The 22573-nt window shown below is 39.7% G+C and overlaps 1 protein-coding gene across 1 annotated transcript; it reads left to right on the top strand.

The window, feature by feature from the left end:
* The first annotated feature begins 7903 nt into the window (after positions 1-7903).
* Positions 7904-13964, top strand: lrrc3 (leucine rich repeat containing 3). The gene is made up of 2 exons (XM_058082432.2): positions 7904-8165; positions 9128-13964. The coding sequence occupies exon 2, from the start codon at positions 9378-9380 to the stop codon at positions 10176-10178; it is 801 nt and encodes a 266-aa protein (XP_057938415.2). The 5' UTR covers positions 7904-8165; positions 9128-9377; the 3' UTR covers positions 10179-13964.
* Positions 13965-22573: the final 8609 nt, after the last annotated feature.

Below are 22573 nucleotides of genomic sequence, written 5' to 3'. Positions count from 1 at the left end.
TAAGTAAAATTATCAAGTTGTGTGTGACTGTCAAAAATGTTATTTATATTATTTACAATGGGGGTAAAAACCTGTCTCAAAGACTGCTTTAGGATTTGATCGGTCATTATTTAAAGTTGTGTCTACGGATGCTCCGATCAAGGTTTTACGCTGCCGATTGCATTACCGACATTTTTCAATTCATTCATGGTGAGTGGTTTTGGCCAGGGTCACCGTTAGATAAGTGCAAGGATTCCTGGCAAATAAACGTTTGGGCGGATTGTCTTTTTTTTGCCTTTGTGTGAAACAATTCTTGTACTATTTGACATAAACGTGAATTTAATTTGATGCATGTTTTGGAGTAATACAAATCCATGTTAAATTCTTCAGTCTAGGGATGTCTTTTTGCCGATATTGTCCCGCTCTCAATTTCCGATATTAGCTGATACCGATATGTGTCACATGACATATCTCCTGTGGTGAAATGAACACATATGTGTTGTGAAGCTAATGGATAGCACATCAGCAATCATAGTGGCTGTAAAAAACATAAAACATCTGAGAAATATTTGCCATTAGGATTGGGCTTTGACAGAGTAGTAAAATTTCCGATCATCCAAAAGAAAAAAAAGAGCTCTGAACTCACCGCATTGCTTGATTGTTTTAAAAACAAAATGTTACTGTGATAAAAAGTCACAATTGGAGTCCTAAGACCAGAAACTAGGCAGATTACTCCAGCTAGCTAGCCAGGTGCCGCCAATGCAAAGTAGACAGCTTTGTTTATAGCTTGGCAAAGCATGTAAACAAATATGCAAGATTGGTCTAACAGAGCTACTGTTGGTTTGGTAAGGGAGTGATCAAACACAACCTCAATTGGCGAGCTCAATATGAGGCGCATCATTTTACTGGCAATTGTGTTTATCAGCATACACTGATCACATATTTTTATGGAAATGGCTGATCAATTGGAGCATTGTGTATCATTTCAACCTATGCATATCCAAGCCTTTGACAGCTTGCAGCCACAGGGCCTTAGCAGTTATTTGTAGCTGTCCGGTGACAGCTGCTCAAATATAAAAAGCATATTTGTTCTTCCTTTTGATTCCAACCAATCCTTGAGACAAACACCTGTTGCCTTGGCTGTTGGAGAGCATCCTGCATGTTGCCTATTAAAGCTTTTCCTCTGAAACAATGAAAGATAATGACGTCATTTACAGAGAAGCTTACAATGAGAACTCGGACATGTACAGTCTATTCTGTATTTTCCGGGTTATAAGCTGCATCAGGCCGCACGGTGAACGTGTGGTTAGCATCTAGACCACACAATCAGCAGATCAGGAAGACCTGGATTTGATTGTCTGCTTTGCATCTCTGTGTGGAGTTTGCATGTTCTCCCCGTGCATGCGTGAGTTTTCTCCGAGGACTCCAGTTTCCTCCCACATTCCAAAAACATGCTAGCTTAATTGGCGACTCCAAATTGTCCATAGATATGAACGTGAGTGCAAATGGTTGTTTGTCTATATGTGCCCTGTGATTGGCTGGCGACCAGTCCAGCGTGTACCTTGCCTCTCGCCCGAAGACAGCTGGGATAGGCTTATTAAACATACGTCTTTTTTGTTTATATTGTAATTACCAGTTTACATGTACATGTGAGATGTACACGTGTGATTTAATAGCAACCCAAAAACATTTGATGCAGCTCACTAGTAAATGGTACTATTTAAGGTATTTTTAGAACAGGCCTGGGGGTCCTTAGAGGCAACCTGCTGCCTGTAGGCAATGTGTTGGTGACCCCTGGTGTAACATATTGTAGCAACAGTGAGTCAACACTGGACTGTCTTGTGGCACTTTTAGAAATGTTAGAAATGTTATGTTTAGTGTTAGTGTTACTTGTTTTACATTACCTCCACCCCCCTAGTAGTAGTAGTAGTAGTCGTCAGTATGTAGTCTGAGTTTACATACATTGTGTGGTGTGCCATTATTTTGTTCATCCCGAGAGTTGGGTTAGTGTTCTGTTTAGTGACCACATGTTCGTCTGGACTGTGGATCGTGTTCTCTGAGGTCTGGTGCTTGCTTGAAGTTCCTTGAGCAAGACAAAGTGCCTCTGACCATTTCCTGTGTGACTCAAGATTGCCACATTGGTGTCAGAAGTGGGATTGCAGGATGGCATCGACTCAAACTACTCACACTTGCAGACAGCGGAGAAAGAAGCTCGCTCAAGGTGGAACGTGTGGCTGAAGAGGATGGACGAGCCCCACGAAAGTGAGTGCCGCGACCAGCAAGCTGATCAAACAAACCTCGCTATCAACCCAGGACAGACGTGTGTGCTCACTCTGCTCTTGAATGTTGCTTTTTTTCTTTCTGTGTGTCACACTTCCTTGAGTAAGAAATAGTGCCCCTGACCATTTTACTGTGTGACTCAAAATTGCTACATTGGTGTCAGAAGTGGCAAGAAGGCAACTACTCTCTACTTATTCTCTCTACTTATTCTCTACTTATTCTCTGCAACTACAGACGTAGTAGTAACTGTAGTAACTGCAGACGGGTCAGACTGAAGTCAGGTGACCTAAAACAAGAGATGCGATATTAAAAAAAGGAATGCATTTTGACATTAAATTGTTTCTTCAACAACCACAGTGGGGCCCGTTCTGTTTGGAGCTATTGCAGTTATTAGTTACAGGAACACAGCAGTGAAATTTGTTCATCGAAACATACAGAACATAAATAAATGGTGGTTATTAGAAACACTTCCCGAGGGTGTTAATCATCAAATATGGAATCTGAAACATGTAATTTCAAATGACAAGCCTCGTACACACTGCAGTCATGAAGCATGTACAGGTGAACAAAACCCCTGACACTGTGAAAATATTTCTGCATAAAATGATTACGATAATACACCAAGTGCTGATGCAAAACCGCTTGCTTGCAGCCTTCCAACCTTTGGCCCTTTTGTTTTGTTTGAAATTGATTGAAGCGCATTAGTTGCTGACATGTAAAAGCCGCAGGATCTCTTTGGCAGCAAATGTGAGATATTTGTAACGTTCCTGCTTCACAAAACCAACCTTGACTCGCTTTTATTTGGCTGTCATCGTCCTTTCATTTTTCTGGGCAGAATAAGACTAGCCGTGATCCCTGGTGGTCAGACATAGCTTGTGTTTTTTGAGTTGAATCAACCTCAGCAGTTATATCGTAAGGTAAAAACCCCACTTTCTATTGAACTTGTGTATCATTTTAAGTATTCATCTCAATGTGTACTACAGACAACTGCTGCATTCCGGTTTGGTATCAATGATTAGTAGCCTGATGGGATATGTAAAGAGTGCAACCTTTCATTCATACTATATTAGGGTTTCAAGTGAGCGAGAACTCTGAGTAAGTGGAACTCTGGGATGGGCAGGGGTGTGCTGTGGCCTCAGCTGGTGGATCGGCCTGGTCTGGCCTTCCCTGGGCTTCTGGGGGTGTGTGTCTGGGTCTTGGGTGCTTCAGCACACTTGCGTGGCTTGCCGCTCTCTGGTTGGGCTGGGGCCTCAACAGCCTGCAGATGGCGTTTGGGGCGCCTGGGCTTGGTGGGTGCTTCTTCTGGGAGCCTCGCAAGAATGAGGTACAGTGATGTTTGGATATTGGGTGTCAAGTTGAATACATGCTGGTGACATGTTGGTGGCACAATGAAGAGGACTGTTGAATGACAGTACAAAGAAACCATCCCAAATGTAAGCCCACCCAGGTTAACACACATACTTGTGGGTCCGCCATGTTGGCTTCTTGTTTGAGGGCAGCGGGGTTGCTGGCCACTAGATGGGTGCACTCAGGTGCTGGTGAGGTCGGCAGGGTCGGTGGTGTGCTACGGCAATGCTCTGGGGTTACTTCTTTTTTGTTTCTTTCGTTTTGTGTAATAGTCTGTTTATATATTTGGAAAAACTATTCACTGAATTGACAACTTCTCTGGCGTGGAGAAGGGGTAGGATTTAATAAGCTTTGCTTCTTCCTGCTCCTTTTCAGACATGTGTAGCAATGAAGTGTATATTGTATATGTGAATATGTAATGTACATGAATGTAACATTGTATGCCTGTCTGAAATGAATTAATAAAGAAAGAAAGAAAGAAATCTGTGCTGTCGACATGCCACCTTGCCCCTCCCAAAAGTCAAACCATTTGTGCAAAAAGTAATTGTATCAGTCACTCAAAAACATCATTCAGATGTTTTTTTTCTTGTAAGAATCATTTTGCATGCTTTTAATTACTTTACAGTAAATACCTCATTATTGGTTTTAGATTTCTGAAGGTTCATGATTCCCGATATGTCTCCTGGCTGATAAGCAGACTACCCAACTGCAGAGACTAAATTCTGTATGTAAACTTTTTGTTAGGTAGCTAAATTGTCATGGATTGAACATAAAAAGAAATGTGGGAGATACCGTTTTACAGCAAAACATGAAAGCGTTTTTTTTCCTCTCCTTTCCATGACAATTGCAACCTCCATTTTTTGAAAGAGTACAATCTTTTTTTAACACCTGCTTCCACACTCAAACTACCATGAAATGCAAAAGTTAAAGAATAATATACTGGCCTCTATCCTTTGACAACACCCAAATAAATTAAGATAAAAAATGATATATGTGTCATTTGTGGTGCTTTGACTTCTGTGCTGTTTGTTAGAATTTACCCCCGTAAGACTACACTACCAAATGTGCTACTATGTACCTTGTGAGTATGATGAGAAGTTCACCCATAATTTGCTTTTGTTGAACAGAAAGCATAATAATGATGATAATAATAATGGTATGAATCTTGGGTGTCCACAGTGTGGCTCCGGGCCATTTGTGGCTCGTGGCTGTTTTTGTTATTGGCCAGCAGTATATTGAGAAAAAAAATGAGGAAAAAGTCCATTTGACAAGAATAACACTGTAATATTCATAATATTTGTAGCTTTACATTGAAATATATATTGGAATATAACAGGAATTAAAATATAATTACAAGTAAGTACCATTTTTTAAACTACTACAGCTCTCACGTTGCAGTGATGGTGATCCGTGCATCTAATCACTGTGATACATGATCAGGAGTGATCATGATGGACATGCAGGAGTTCAAAATGATACGACGGCAGAGGAATTACCGCCAAGCTATTTGTGACGTCTGATTTTTTGTAGTAGACATTTTTGCAATGCAAATGATTAAAATTATGCTTTTGAAACCATATTGTTTTGAGAATCCAAACTCTTTACTTAACTGTCCCCAGCAGCTAGCTAGAACTACTTTCTTTACCACCGAAATCTGACCAGAACCCGGCTCAGGACATGAAGTGGGGAGTGAGTCGCTGTTGACGGACTTTACTGCTTATGGTGGTGTCATACAACTTCATGTAAAAAAATCCCAACTATCTAATTTCTCTCTGCAGCAGGACTCGAACCTATATCCTTACAGACTGAGCTATTGTTGCCCAATTCACAGTACAATAAAATGTAAGTCCATTCATGTTGGCTATAAAATGATTAACCTGTTACCTAATCTGAGCGGCTGTGGATTAATTTAGATTAATCATAATTAATACTCATTCATTTGTATTTGTCCTGCATTTTCAATGTTATTGTTATTGTTGAAATTGGCCTTGTTCAAAAGATTGTGGGATGCAACAAACGCCTGTCCTTGACGATATTAATTGGTCTGTAGTTTTTGGCAATCCACCTGGAGTCAATTTGTCAGAGGTAGACTTACTGGGACCATGAAATTATGTGAGAGTGTAGAGAGTAGTTTGGCCCAGAAGTACCCACAGGGGAATCGCTGACTAATGTATGCTTCACGTTGATATGGTACTTTAATTTGGAAGTGCTTTAGTGAAACGAAAACTCCTTTCTGCAGAGTTCACATATTCATGTCAGTCTTGAGTTTTTTTGTACACAAACGGCAATTTAGTTTGTCCTTCATGTTGATTGAGTTGGTTCCTCCACCAGTTGGGGTGGGCAATAGTGCACATTTTGGTATAGATTAGATATCAAGTAATTATCACATACTACAGTATTAATTGGCCCTGTACCCTAGAAACCGCCCATGAATGATACGGAAAAGGCCGAAATGATACTGTGTCAAAGCCCAGGGCAGTGATACTGATAAAATATAGAGTTCAACCATGTCCAGTATCAGCCCCCGTAGCTGTCCACTCAGAGTGCGCTGCTCTGGTATCGTGCCCGTGAAACAACCAATCAGAGAACAGCGCACAAGCGTGAACACACAGCGTTTGTTTTGCTGACATGGATAAGATAAGACTGTTAATAAAATATTATTGTTTAAATATTTTTGCAATTATTGTGTTTACACTGTTTAGATATAATACATGTAATAAACTGAAAATTTTCTGGAAACAAAATGGTCTTTTGATTATATAGTATGTGATAATAAGCTCATGATTAAATAGTATGTGATAATAAGATGCCAGTATCAGCCTTCGGTCTAGGGCTGATACTGACACTTGAGGGCATGATACCTGGCCTGATACCAGACAAACCATGTGATAACCTATAAATACAGGGCCAGTATCAAGATTATTTGTTGATCATGATTATCTACAAAATAAAGCACAGGACAAAGATTCATTCATTCATTTTCTACCGCTTATCCTCATGAGGGTCACGGTCATGCTGCAGCCTATCCCAGCTGTCTAACCTAGCATTTTTTGGAATGTGGAAGGAAACCGGAGTTCCCAGAGAAAACCCACGCATGCACAGGGAGAACATGCAAACTCCACACAGAGATGCCCGAGAGTGGAATTGAACTGGGGTCTCCTTGCTGTGTGACCTGCACGCTAACCACTCGGCTCACCGTGCAGCCAGGACAAAGATGTTTGTCAAAAAATATATACAATAGATCCGTGCTTTTTGCGAGGGTTATGTTCCAGACTTAGATATAGGGCTATAAATAAACTTTACTAGAGTTGACCACACATACACACACACAAGCCTTATTCATGTCTTAAATTGCTTATGTACTCTATATCTATATTGAGTATTATGACTGTAATGGTGACTATTACCACTGTAATGGTGTTATTTCGTGTCAAGGGGGCTCTAATAATGTTAAAAACAAAATTTAGGAGGTCGTAAAGAGGTTTTCCTATGGGCTATGAAGATATTCAATATATAAAGAAGGACATTTGCGGTTTCCTCCCCCATTCCAAAAACATGCTAGGTTAATTGGCGACTCCAAATGCTCCATCGGTATGAATACGAGTGTGAGTGATTGGCTGGTGACCAGTCCAGGGTGTACCCCGCCTCTCGCCTGAATACAGCTGGGGTAGGCTCCAGCATACCTGCAAGCGGCATAGAAAATGGATGGATGGAAAATCACTTATTATGGTTCGGTCCAGAACCAATTAATGACAATAAACGAGGGTTAATGTACAATACAGCAATGGAACAATATAAATAGCATGATTCCCTTTTGTTGTACAAATATTTATATAATGTATCGATATTTTAAAATGTATATTGAAATATATAATGATTAAAATATTTACATATCCCTCTATATTCTATTTTTATTGTGTTAATGTATTGAACAAAATGAAGTAATAGACAAAACAAAAAGCAAAAACTGCAGCTGGCTCTCGTTCAAATAATTTGGCTTTTTTTTGCCCCACAGCCCTTCAATGTTCATATACTCATTCCCAGAGTTTGTAGATATTATAACAATATATTAAAATATCAACATGACATGGAAATGGGGGGGAAATGCCATAGCGATGGCATCGCGCTGGTATCGATCCAATACTTAAACTGTCATTGGTATCTTTGCTATCGACAATTGGATCGTTCCGTGCGCTTCTTGCTGCCACACTCCCTACCCGCCCAGTGCGAGCCATCCGGCCGGAGTGCGCTTGAAATGGAAAGAAAGGCGGTGCTTCACTTGAAAGAACATCTTCATCATCCTGCTTTTCACAAGTGAGTGTGTCATGTTTCTTCAAGAAGACATTTATCATCTCTTGGAAGGTGTTTTTATAACTTCTCCGTGTGATAAGTCCGCCTTTTTTATGGCGAAGTCTTGTTGGAGAGGGCACTCTGTTAACATGTGGTTTGTGTCACATGTGTCATGGCCACACTGGTCGGAGGAGCAGCCTCGTATTCTTATTAACATATGGATGTATAGGACCGTTTAAATTCGTGTGAAAAAGAGAAGGAAACACGTGGTAAGTGCCCTTTTTTTAGTTATGTGCTATACCTGCAATTTTAATAACATCCTAATGTGATAAGTGAAACATTTTGAACATAATAGTCTAAAGAGCAAACATCTTGTGTTAATTGCCTTTTTCTAAATGAGTGTTATGTTATTCTATATAACAGCATGAAGCAGTCACACTTAATGATGTTTGTGATACCATTCCCCTTACGTGTTTAAGTAGGTGCCACATATTTTGGGGGACTTGAGGGGTTTATTTAAGCTCATAAGAGTGTGTGTGTGTGTGTGTGTGTGTCTGTTGCCTTGGGCTATTCGACCCTGGACAGACATGGAAAAAGATGAGAATCATACGGATACCAGCGAGGGGTGGCTAACCTTAAACACAGCAAGCATCTTGGGATTAATTAAGTCCACCAGAGGGTGCACAGACCTAAAGTGATGATCGAGTTGGACAGCTGGAGCAATCTTGGAATATCTTGTAATGAGTCTATGGAAGAGCATCAACCATCCTCGGAGTATGATCCCAGTCATTGTTTGAATCAAAGATAAAGTGCATATTTGGAAGAAGGTAATTATAATTGATATGCACTGCAGGGCTTTTGCATTAGAGGATAATTTCATGGTGTTGTGTAGACAATACACAACACCATAATGGTTTTTCTAATTGAATAAAAGAACCCTGCCGATGACCCGTAAATGTGACTGGCGCTTTAGGAAATTTGCTCAGATGAAATGCATTTCTCTCAATAATCACATTATGGATTTTGTAAACACTGTGGGAATAGCTTTTACTTAGCTTTGGTTAATAGGGATATTGAAAGACAATCGCATTTGCATTCATAAAATTTGATTGTCCTTGCACTGTAGATACGTACAACGCATTAAAAACACTAATATAATCTAATACCAACTCATGCTGCGCTTAAGAAAGATGTCATGTTAGTAACACTAATGTATTTTGTTTTTTTCCAGCAACATAAGCTATGGTGATTCCAGCATTGCTTGGTCGGTACTCTTCGTGAATCTATGAAATTACAGATCCCTGCTTGGAGATTCCACATCACCTCATTACTGGATGAGCTCTTCTCAAATGTACTTTAAGAAGGAATATCTCAAGGATTCGGTCAATGCAGTTTCAAAGTGAATGACTCAGTATTTATCATGAATTGGAAAATCAGTTGAAAGTGGTTAGACCTGGGAGGACTTGTGAGGTAATATACTCATGAATATGCAGGAGGTATTGCGGTCTGACATGCCCAGAAAACCTCATACATTTGATAGCTTCACATCCTTATGTGGCTTGCTCTTTGGAATAGTTTTTGCAAGTACATCTGCTTGTCCGTCGAGCTGTCACTGTTCAGAAAAGAGCGGCATGACTGTGGTCCAATGTACGTCTCAGAACTTGGAGAAAATCCCATTGAACCTCCCGAGTGATACCATTGCTCTGATTTTGGCATCCAATCGCATCACTAAAATACCCAACCATGCCTTCAAAGAACTGAACTACCTTCAGGAGTTGGATCTGTCGAATAATGACATCGAGACTGTGGATGTTGCAGCGTTTCAGGGTGTCACAGACAGCCTCCTTCTTCTGGATCTTTCTAACAATCGTGTCCACAGTGTCCCAAAAGAGGCATTTGCCCGTCTCAAGGCCAAAATCAACCTCTCAAATAACCCCTGGCACTGTGAGTGCGTACTACAGGAGGTTCTAAGGGAACTGAGATTGGATCCAGAGTCGGTAAATGACGTGGTTTGCCACACAGCCGTGCAGGAGGAATACGCAGGCAGGTCCGTGATACAAGTTCTGGATTCGGGGATTAACTTCTGTAACTTTCATCATAAGACGACAGATGTTGCAATGTTTGTCACCATGTTTGGATGGTTTACAATGGTGATTGGATATGTTGTCTACTATGTGAGACACAACCAGGAGGATGCCAGGAGGCACCTGGAGTATCTCAAATCATTGCCCAGTAGCTCTCAGATCACTAAAGATTTTGACACCATCAGCACTGTTCTCTAGCAGGGCACCCACGACTCAAGTGTGTCTTTGTCTTGAAATATGTTTGTGGTTTGCCTATTTATTTTGCTTTTTCTATTGGATTGTGTCTTGACTCAACTTTGTTCAGTCACAATCATTATGAAGCTTGTTGGCAAAGCTCAAATATCTGTGACAGTGTGACGTGATAAATTAGGTGTCGGGTGACGTCATCGTTGAATTTGCAGAATTAGACATGACGCATATGCATGTCATTTTTACAACGCAGTGGGAGACAAAAAATGAGCAAAAAAACATGGAATGTCAAGCAAATATTTGGGGAAAACCCTGTTTTTCTGTTGCTTTGGTTTGTGTTTTTTATATGTCACAAACAAGACAGCCGCCTGTGAGAGCGATACAGAGAGCGATACATGGTTTTATGTTAAGCGTCTCCAATAAGACCAGAAAATGTCAGTAGTCTACAAAATCTAGAGGGATCTGAATAATCAACAACAGTCCCTTCGTTTGTGAGAGTTTTTTTTTATATGTGGCCAAATTTATCATGATTTATTGTAATTTTTAAATTGATCAAATTTATCATACAAATAAATGAATCTATGGGAAACATTGATCACTCCAGTATCTGTGCTATACTATGACTGCAATGTGTGTACATTTAACTCCACATGTAGGTTTGACTTTTAATGGAGCATTGTCTTAACAGCTTCTGGTATTGGTTGAGTGATACAATTACTGGTCCTAGAATGTTTTTTCTTTTTCTTTTTGGCTTTGTGAGGAAGATGGATTCACGTAAATACTGATATGGATACCCTTATATTGTCAATATAACGGTACGGTGTATGCAGTGGCGGTTCTACCTATGAGCCAGACGGGCAATTGCCTAGGGCAACATTATCTTGGTGTCATTAATTATTGTCAACAAAACTTGGAAAAGAGTAAGTCAAAGCTATCAGGTGCACAATTTAGAAAGAAGAACAAGTGAAAAGGGCCAAAAATAAAAGGCATGGAGCTTTTGCATCACTTCATGTACACCACATGATCAAATAAGTTCATTTAACTTGTCTATAGGCTCACTGGGGTTCATGTGATTTCTTGACAGAGTTTTAATTGTGTAAATAGGGTTGTAAATCAAATGCAATTTAAAAGGAGCTTGTGAAATATTTTGGAGCACCTTCTGCTGTTGAAAAAAACATTTGTAAGCTAGACAAGCACAAGCCATAATTCCCACCCTATTGTGATTCACACCAAAATAAAAATTTGGCATTTTTTGGATCAGTCTTTGATATTTTTAGGAAACTGCTGGAAACTGTATTTTTTTCCCCAAGTTGTCTGACCATATCATGTGGCGTTACATGTACATGTAAACGGTCCTATGTTAAAGAATTATTTCAGAAAGCGTGACAAACAAGTAGAGGGTTATACACCAGAAATTATGGTAAGTCAAATTTTGTCAACTCCTGGGGCTCTAATTCCGTAGATCAGGCTCACCTGCTCTGCGCCGCGCCTACCGGCCAACGGGCCAACGGGGTGTGGCCAGCGCACTTTGCAGCACAGTCTGACACAGCGCCACGAACCCACGCCTCCGTCCCTCCCACCAGTGCAAGTGGCAAAGAGGGAGGAGAGAAGGCCTGAGAGGGTTTAACACAGCCGAATCTTAACCAATCAAGTGAACGCCTCTCATTGCCTTGAAATGCCCATCAGAGGCACACAATCCGCATCACGCTCCACATACACCACCTCGCGGGACACGTCATCTGTGCCTGACAGTTACATTAAACAGGCAAATTCCAGGCATCTTGCTTGTTTTCCACCAGCATTCCTACATCGCTAAATAGGAGAACCTTTGATGGTATATTTGCGTTATCTCCTCCTCATTCTCTTTGAGAAAAAATTAACAGTAAAAAAGATTTTAACAACCAACTTTATATTAATTGTAGTTTTTAGTTGTTGTTAATTCTTAGTTGTCTAATGGGTCACTTTCTATGTTTACACAAAGTCCACGCTGTGTGTTGGTTCATTTGTGATTGGATGGTTGGAAGCAGAACCACAGAGGTGAAGGATGAGTGGAGCTGTCTTGTGCTTTTTTTCTGGCACAGTTTTTACTTCTAAAATGTTGATTTGTCCAGACAAGCCATTTATTTGTCCCCCACCCAATGTAGTCGGCACCAGTTGGCATCATAATTTCAGCTGTGATGGGACAGACGGTTACATAAAATAGTGGATGCTGTCATTCTTTCTTCCACTGAAATGTGCGCGACATGGATGGTTAGCGTGTTAGCGCGTAGGCCTCACAGCTAGGAGACCAAATTCGATTCCCCCCTCAGCCATCTCTGTGTGGAGTTTGCATGTTCTTAATAATCGTGGGTTTTCTCCGGGGACTCCAGTTTCCTCCCATATTCCAAAAACATGTTAGGTTAATTGGTGAATCCAAATTGTCCATAGGTATGAATGTGAGTGTGAATGGTTGTTTGTCTATATGTGCCCTGTGATTGGCTGGCGACCAGTCCAGGGTGTACCCCGCCTCTCACCTGAAGACAGTTGGGATAGGCTCCAGCACCCCTGCAACCCTCGTGAGGACAAGTGGTAGAAAATGAATGAATGAATCGGAGCTGGCGAGCTTTCAGCGCACCTTTGGTGCACTGTTTTGTCACAAAATTGTCCCTGCTCCAAGCTGAAAATGTGGATACCTCCCCTGGTGCACCACCACGGCCATCTCGGCGCAGTCCAGTCTACCACGCTGCGCCACCTCACGCCGCAAAATTAGAGCCCTTAAACTACTCACAGTGTATACAGAACACACAACAGACATGTAAAATATAGTAATAAAAAGCTTCATGACAAGAATTAAATGAACCAAAAAAAAAATCAATTCCATTACTGTTTTCTCTGTGGCATATTGGAAAGAGATTGTAGGAGCCAAAGCACGAGCAACCTTTCCATGTCAATAGTAAGACAATTACGCTGCTACTTATTACTGTCACTTTCAAGGATCTTGTTACTTAATGATGGTTGCAAGAGTATTGCGGCCAACATTGGTGGATCTTTCTTCTTTCATGGGAGATTACCATGATGTTCATTTCGACTTCCACTGTAATTGCTTTTTTCCCTTGGTACACTTCCACCATAAGAGACTGCCTTACTCGTGGGAGACATAATAAAGTGCAAAAAGCAAATTAGCACCCAATGTTATCTACTCCATGCAGGTGCAAATGAGGAACATCTTGTATTCATCCGCAGTGCATGAGACCAATACGCACTGCATCCTAGCTGAGCGGAGCACGTGTTTATCTAACGCACATTCTCTAACTAGTTCTCTAACTGTTACATTTTTAATGAATTTGCATAAGCGCGTTCGGAACCACAAATATCGTAACAGGAGGACCACCTACATAAGTTTGACAAGTAGCAAGTAGTAGTTGTAGCAACAAGGAAATCTTTTACAGTTGCAATCTAAACTTAGCTCACTCACTCAATCTTCCTTTCTCCATACTGTGAATTTAGTACACTGTGACTGACCGAACACTTTGTCCCCTCTTCATTATCAGCTGAAGGATAGTCTCTAGCTTCCCAAACAAGGTGAATGATTTGAAAATGTTGTGCTTATCACTTAAGTTGTAATCACTCTGTGCAGTTTTGTCATTTGACATGGTTATGCCACTATGTACAACTTTTACAACTTAACTTTCTGTCTGTCTACGTCTATGTTTGGATGTTGGATAACATTTTTTTTTTCCTGTAGATGACATTTAGTTCACAAGCTGTGTATTTCTATGATGGAAGTGAAAGGGCTTGGGTAACTTTCTGTGTTATACTAGCATTTGTTTTGTCACAGTCTGAGTAATTGTCTGATTTTGTTATTTGGATTTCTGTGGACATTTTGTCAGCATTTGTCAATAAAAAATGAACCAATGGAACAAAAACATTTGTGCTTTCTTCATACCTGATTCATTTAATACTTTTTAAAATTAAATATTTTGACAAAATGTGACTTGTAATAGGACTGTTAAAAAAAACCCAACATCATCCAGCTCGGGAATAAGCAAATGATCATGTTTTATCCATATCCCCGAGGGACAGATTATGATCATGAACGTCCTACTCCACTGGAGAATTATAACTTCATGTAGAGTAGAAGTATATGTGTTGGGAGTTCTTCTAAAATATTCATTGTAATGTAATACACAAGCAGATGAAGTTACGTAATTTCATGAGTAATTTCGTGAGTACATCATGCTTATATATACATTGACTGACTGGGGAGAACAAATGGCTGACATTTTCTACAATGAGTGAGTAATGAAGAAACAACACCCTCATCTATCATGAAAATATTCATGACTGAGTCATGCCAGGACAACAATTCATCAATTTTGAAGATATTGATATTCGTATGGATAGTCAGAAGGCTGCTGTGGCCTCAGTGCCACAAGCATATCATTGTGCTATGAAGATGCACCTGTAGAGAATAATCAGCTCTATTTAATGCCTTTTACAATTTTTCTCCATTGGTTTAGCTCAGCAAAAGAACTTAAATTCTCAAAACTCTTGTGGTCATTTAGCCAAACAGTTCAGCACACCATAGCTCGCTTGCAAAAGCTTAAATCTCTCCCCAAACTCATGCTTCCAATCTAAATTCTGTTTCCGTAAAAATAGTCGAACACTCATGGTGCTTTTGGCAAAATAACCTAAATGCATCATCAGTCAAAACTAACTAACAATTAACTAAAAAAAACTATCCAACTTTTCCCACATAAATGGTCATTGCCCCCATATCGTATCTTCCCACCAGCATTGGGCAGGCACTCTCTTGATGCTATGATTCTTTGTCATTTAAATACAGTGTATCAATCCACCATCTTCAAAGATAAGAATGCCACAGTTGATAAGAAAGACCCAGAGTTTTTATCATAAACCTTCCATATCTACATATCTATCTATCACATTTATTTATTTAAATTTGAAATGTAAAAGACTGCAACGGTAACAGAATATGTTGAAAGTGCTTCTCCTACGAGCACGTAAAGTGCAGCCTAGGTAAGTGCTAGCGGTGTAATTGTGAGTCAGTTAATTGCAAACAGTCTCTTTAATGACATGAAAATCCAGTTTGAATTTGAGGTAGTGCAAAATGACACGGTGTGCCAGCACAAAACAAGTTTCTTCATCATTTGGATGACAAGTGAAAAAATAAGTTAAAAATCAAAAGAGGAGAGTTGCACTGACTCAACCCTCACTATTATATATTATATATATATTACATAATAATACCACCCCTCTGTCTGGGCCAATACAATATTGGTGTGAGAAAGTGTCTTCCTGGTTTCTTATTGTTTATGTTTTCTTATGTTGTTACACATAAATGCTTCAGATCATTGAACAATTTTAAATATTAGTCAATGACAACACAACTGAACACAAAATGCAGTTTTTCAATTAAAATTTTTATTGTTATGGTAGAAAAGAACTAAACCTACATGTCTGGAAAAGGTTATAAAATTACCCTAAGAGTGCAGGGACAACTCATCCAAGAGGACACAAAAGACCCCACAACAACATCCAAAGAACTGCAGACCCCACTTGTTAAAGGAGACCTATTATGCTCATTTTGTATTGAGTTGTGGACTCCTATAGAGCAGCCACACACAATAACCAGCACAAAACGCTGAGAAAACTGCAACCACGGCCCACCTCCAGGCACGTGGTTGGTCACACTGCCAGAAAGAGTTCTGGGCCCCGTTTCACGAAGCAGGTTCAACCAACTCTGAGTCTAACCCTGAACTCTGAGTTGATCTACTCTGAGACAGGAAACTCTGAGTTCCGGGTTTCAGAACAGGTGATTTCATTTGGTTCAATCAACACAGAGTTTGTTCACTCTGAGTTAAGCGCGTGCACCACGACTTTAAAAAGCCCTCATCAATGGAGCCCCGTTCCCTCGATTCACCATGGGTGACCATGTGGTTGGTCTACATTTCTCATCAAATGTCTTTACACTTAAGACACCACATAAAAAGTAACTGGTTTTCAGGCAATTTTCACTTGTTTCACGCACATTTTCAATTGAAATAAGTAGAAATAACAAACTTGCTCCACTGACAGATTTTTCAAATTATTTTTTTAAGTGAAATGTGATTGAAACACGTGAACATTGTCTAAAAACAATTTACTTTTAGGTGTGATTCAATTTGATCAGAAATTAGACATTTTGACGAGAAATAAGAGAAATATTGTTGGTATGATTTTGAGTTTTTGCAGTTTGATGCAGTCTGACATTCAATCTACCTGCACATTGATGCTGTGAATGGATTTTCTGTTCACAAAGTCTCCTTCATTTTCTGAAGGAGCAACGATGGGAATGTGCGTCCCATCGATGCACCCTATCACACCAGGGAATCCTAAAAGAAATTAAAATGACAAATCCCAGTGTGAGGTTGCAGCACCATGTCATTAACTGAATATGATTTATAATCATACATTTTAACTGATTTCTACATTCACCTGCAATTCTGTGGAATTCCTCCTTGATGACCCCCACGGGTTTATGTCCCGGGAACACAACAAAGGAGTTGATTTGTCTTTTTAGTGCTAGGGACACTTTTCTCACAGCTCTGGAGACGGTGGCCTTGCTAATGTTTTCTGCATCACCTATATTATATAAAAAACTTCCGTTGGCAAAAAACCGAAGAGCAACACACAGAATCTAGGTGGATGACACTGGACGTCCACGGTTGGTGATGTTTTGAATGTCCTGACGGATGAGATTATGGATGTAAGTGATGGATGGTGAAGTGAAGCGGTACCGTTCGAAAAGAAAATTATCTGGAAATGATAGCGTGTCCAATCTCGGCCTGTGGATAACTTCCCTACGAATGCGGAGCTCTCTTCTGAGTAGTAGTGCCTCTTCGTCTACAGCAGGGGTTGAGAACCTTTTTGGCGAAGAGAGCCATGAAGGCCAGATATTTTAAAATGTGTATCTGTGAGAGCCATATACATTTTTTTAAACATTGAATGCAATAAAATGTGTGCATTTTTATGTAAGACCAACAGTTTTAGATATAATGGGCTCTAATTATGTAGACCAGGCACACTACCCCACGCCAATGGGGTGTGGCCAGCACACTTTCGTGAGCAGCGCAGTGTCTAATAATAAATGAAATACTTGTTGCCATTAATACAACTTCTGCTGCTGCATAGTTTTGCACCATACTCCGTAGACGTATTTCATTCTTTTGGCCATCTTCGTCAGAAGGCTTGGTTCTGCAGCTTTAGCTATTTGACTGAAGGAGGAAAGTTTACATTTACATGTTTTTTTGACATCTCAATGACCGAGGTAGACTACAGCATTACCCAGTAATAATCAAGTTTTGGTGTTTGACCTGGAAAATATCATCAGGAAAGATAGATATGGTTGGCCGTATTGCAGCAGAATATAGATGGACAAATTAAAATGCATAAGAAAGTTGTTGATTTTTAATATTATTTTTAACAGTCATTTCTGTGATGGTTTACTTTAAAATGTTAGCAAAAATAAATTTTTATTGTGGTAAGAAATGTTATCAAAAGAGCCCTACCTGGCTCCCGAGCCATAGGTTCCCTACCTCTGGTCTACAGGGTCTTCTACAAACGGACATGCCATGGTTCAAAAAACAATGCGACACACAGCACACCTTGAAGAAAAACGACCAAACTGGCTTTAAACACAATGAATGAATCACACCGTGTGTAGCGTAAGAGGGCGGAGACAGAAAGAAACTCGAGGTTCATTGAAGAAAACCCGGTCCTGACCAGGTTATGTTCACAGAGTCTGTTGCCATAGTAACTGACACCGAGGTTTAGTTACCTCTCTCTGTGAAACAGGCTGGAGTTACTCCTCTGTCTCTGGTTTGACTTACCTCCCTTTGTGAAACGGAAAACTCAGAGTTTCCCTTATTTCAGGGTTAACATACTCAGAGTTTTCACTAAACCTGCTTCGTGAAACGGGGCCCTGGTGTGTGCCACTAACCGTATAAGAGTTGATAAACAGTATAAGAGTTGATCATAAACAGCTTTTTCGCCCACTCTGCTGTGGTTGGTCACACTCCCGATGCATAGAAAGTTCCAGCTTGTGCCGCTAACTTTATAGGAGTTGATAAATGGTATGGGAGTTGATAATAAACTGCAATTTCGCCCACTGCTGAGTGCAAAGAAAAACTTCCCATTTCGGCCGGCCAACTTTAAAGGAGTTGATAATAAGCAGGATGTATTAGAATGTCTACGTTCAACATATAGCCATACGTGTTGGATCCCAAATCCAAGTGGAAATTATCTTGATTATCCTCAAGACCTTTGGGAAAATATGTGGAAATTCATGGAAGGGCTGTGTCTCTCCAGTGTAAAAGTAATGCCAAATTTCAGAATAAGAACATCACACTTACAGTAAAATATGGTGGTTGTAGTGAGATGGTCTGGGGCTGTTTACCTGATTCAGGAAGACTTGCTGTGATAAATGGAACCCTGATTGGGCAATAATCCAAAACACATATAATGGCAAACATGTAAAACAATTTAAAAAAGGAAGATGGCAAACATATGGATTGAATGGGGCATTATTTTGTACTCTTGACTTAATTAAAATTATTAATGTTTGTGATAAATGTAATGATTGTGTTATTTTATTGATTATTAAATGTGTTATTTTAGTGTGTTAAATTGTTCACAAATAAGTTTGTTTTTCTTTGCCTAAAATCTTTGCACTTTGTTTTATTCTGATTGATGAACAAATTTAAGGCCAAGGATTGATTTGGCAATCGAGCGATAATTCTCTCTTTGAAACAAGCATTGTTATATTTGTAAATGTTTGTCGATGTTTGATGATATTTTGGATGTACTTTTTCATGGTGAAAGAATGAGTGTCACATAAGTCTGTTGTTTTATTCATTAGTTCATCATTTGTCTCATTCAGCCATTAGAACTGTGACACAACTGTGATTGATAAAACTCATTACAGAGATAAACTTTGACTTGCTGCATTAGATTCAAACACCACTGTCACCACAGTGCCTTTTTCTCAGAAAATGTGTCATTCCTGAAACTTTATTAAAACATGTGTTTAGAGCTCTTTTTGGATAGAATAACTGAAGTTCTCCATGAAGTGTTTAATGATATCCAATTCTTTGCTGGTGCTTGCCGGCTTCGCCTTCATTGGCATTTGTGGCCGTTTCTTCCGGTCGGTTATCCAATCTAGGAATTGAAATAAAACATTTGAACGATGCTGGGAGAATTTGAATATTAGTCCCAGTCCCCATCAATGCTCAAGACTCAATGGCCAACCCTAGTTATCAATGAAGCATAAAGACATAAACATGTCGAAATTGTGAGCTCTGTTAATAGTATAGTACATGTACTGCATACTTCACATACGTGCCCTCTGATTGGCTGGCCACCAGTCCAGGGTGTACCCCGCCTCTCGCCCGAAGACAGCTGGGATAGGCTCCAGCATCTGCCACGACCCCCGTGACGATAAGCGGTAGAAAATGGATGAATGAATGAATGAATCATGTGTTCATACATTTTTAACAACTTTACCAACTAATGGCTTATTTTTAGGTGGGGAAAAAATACTATTTGTTTAAAATGTTTGGGGTTTTTTTTGGTCAAAAATCCGTTTTTACCTTCAGTATAACTGATTGTTTTCTTCCTCAGGGTGAAATGCTTCTTCATACGACACACCACAGAGCACATAACACAGGGATATATAGGATGATCAAGACAGCATGTAGCCACCTTCATGCTGTCTTCATGACCCCTATGTGGGTTTAGTGTGTTGAATCTAAAAAGGAACAAATAAAGCCAATAAAATATATCCACAGTGAGACAGCAATGCATGAGCCGGTGGGAGTAAATAAGCAATCACAAAAAAGGTGGCAGGATACAAGTTCAAGAGAAAATGATAAGAGGCCAGAAGCGGGGGGGGGCAACATAAAAGGTCCAAGAAAAAAGAGCAACCTGGAGGTGGGCAAGGACTCGGAAAAAAGGCACAAAAAAAGAAATGATTTTTCAGAAGCTCATGATGTAGGTTGGTAGCATGGGGATAATTCAGTCTGGCTGTGGTTTCCTGCCAGTGGGTTGCTTGAATAAAGCAGACTGCAATGTCTGAAGTCAAATAGGGGATGAATGCTAGTTGTGATAAATATAAAAATAAATATGGTATGCATAAACCTTGGGAACCTTGGTTTCCATTATTAATCCATTCCAAAGGGTCCACCTGAAACCGAATCATACAAAAACTGAAGCATTTCCCATCCTAGTAAACAATGTAATGTAATTACTAAATCAGGGGTGTCCCAAGATCAGCCTGGGGGCCTTTTGTGGCCTGCGGTTTTTGTTTTTTTTTTATTGGCCTTCAGCACATTCTAAAAATATACCATATTTTCTGGACTACAAGTCACTCCGGAGTATAAGTCGCACAAGGCCAAAAATGCATAATTAGGTAGAAAATATATATATATATATACAAGTCTGGAGTACAAGTTGCCTTGTTTGTGGGTAATTTATTTTACAAACTACTTGACCAAGACAAACATTACATCATCTTGGAAGGCAAGTTCTAGCATTAATAAAAGAATAGACAACAGGCTGAATAGATGTAGGATACGTATGCTATGCTATATGATATGGTTATTCAGCTACACTAAAAATAAACACAAACAGAAAAGGTGTCCAGTGTTTATGTACATAAACCGTTTTAAGTGCAGTAACTGTATTGTTTTCTTCATCGCAGTAAGAGTAGCCTCCTTTATGCCAGTCCCAACAAGTTTCTCATTTACTCCAAACTTTCTCTCTGCTGCTGCTCGATTACTTTTTTCAGCTGCAAATTTCACTACTTGCAGCTTGTAGTCTGCAGAATATGATAATTTTTATATTTTTAATAATAATAATAATTGATGACTCCAAATTGTCCATAGGTATGAATGTGAGTGTGAATGGTTGTTTGTCGATATGTGCCCTGTGATTGGCTGGCCACCAGTCCAGGGTGTACCCCGCCTCTCGCCCGTAGACAACTGGTATAGGCTCTAGCAGAAAATGAATGAATGATTGAATTATGTGCAATGGTGGCAGAAATTGGTCCAGATGGGCATATAAAATCCTACAATTGTTGAAAAGCCAAGATTGCAGTTTTACCAAAATCAGACTTGCTGAAGGCGCTGCTTTTATTTCACTAGATGACATTGCACCTCATCTTTGACACAAGAATGTATCTTTCTCCCTTTAAGTATTTCTTTGCACCCAGAGGTCACTTGCAGATATTGTGGGCTCGGACTGTTGACCGCTTGTCAGACGTACGCCCTCTTTGATAGAGCTTTGGATATTAACTTTACAACTGTTGCATTCACTGCTGCTTTTATTGTGGCAGTAAAAGAGTCACACTGATACAAATGTAGTATATCCCCTGTGAAATCAAACTTTCCCATTGACTTCCATTGTTGAATGACACCTTTAGGTAATGAGAAATGGTAAGAAATAAAACTTTGGAACAAACCAATTGTAGTGTTAAGTCTATTTTTTAAATACCATACACCAATATACCACACAAATATGTCCTCTGCATTTTGGGATTAAGGTCCAGAGACTGTCTCGGCCACTTGTTTCAGCACCCTTGAGATCATGATCCAGATCCTCTTGTGTAATTCTGGGCTGATCCTTCACTTTTCTCACAATCATCCTTACCCCATGAGGTGATATCTTACATGGAGCTCCAGAGTGGGGGCAATCAACCGTTATCTTGTATTTCTTCCATTTCCGAATCCCAACAAGCTCCTTGCTGATAGTCTTGTAGTCCATCTGAGCCTTGTGCAAGTCTGCAATCTTGTCCCTGAGGTTAATTGCCAACTCTTATGTCTTACCCATGGTGATGGTTTGAAGGCATCTGAGATTAAGATGAATTCTAAGGGGGACAAAATAGTGATTTTTGTGTCCCTCATGGGATCATAATCGGCCTGTTGGGGTCAGAATTCTTGTGTGTTTGTAGGGGATCAAATACAACATCATTAATCAGTTCCAGGTAAGTGAATTAATAATTCCCATAAAAAATAACTTAAATCCAATTCATTGATTCCAAAAAGCCAAAAATATTGACAACCCGATTTTTTTTATGCTTAAATTTTAAATTTTTACACTTAAATGTTTCAGATCATTAAATAAATTTAAATATTAAAAAATAACAACACAATTGAACACAAACTGCAGTCTAGCGTTTGCAATAACTTGCGATGAGTCTCTTCCAGCGCTGTGGAGGAAATCTGGCCCAGTCAACTTTGCAGAATTATTGTAATTGACAGAAAATAATTGAGAGCCACTGTCCTCCAACACATCTATTTTGGCACCTAAATTCAATCTAAAAGAAAACAGGACCCAATTTCACATAATTAATGTAGAAACAATGCATA

This window comes from Doryrhamphus excisus, linkage group LG12 (assembly GCF_037039965.1).
Source record: "Doryrhamphus excisus strain RoL-2023G ecotype Guam linkage group LG12, RoL_Dexc_Guam_v1.1, whole genome shotgun sequence".
Lineage (NCBI taxonomy): Eukaryota > Metazoa > Chordata > Actinopteri > Syngnathiformes > Syngnathidae > Doryrhamphus > Doryrhamphus excisus.
Note: the sequence above shows the minus strand (reverse complement) of the source record. Positions and strands in the feature narration are given on the sequence as shown.

Coding starts and splice junctions, on each gene's coding strand:
- lrrc3 (XM_058082432.2), top strand. CDS start 9,378: ATGAATATGCAGGAGGTATTGCGGTCTGACATGCCCAGAAAACCTCAT.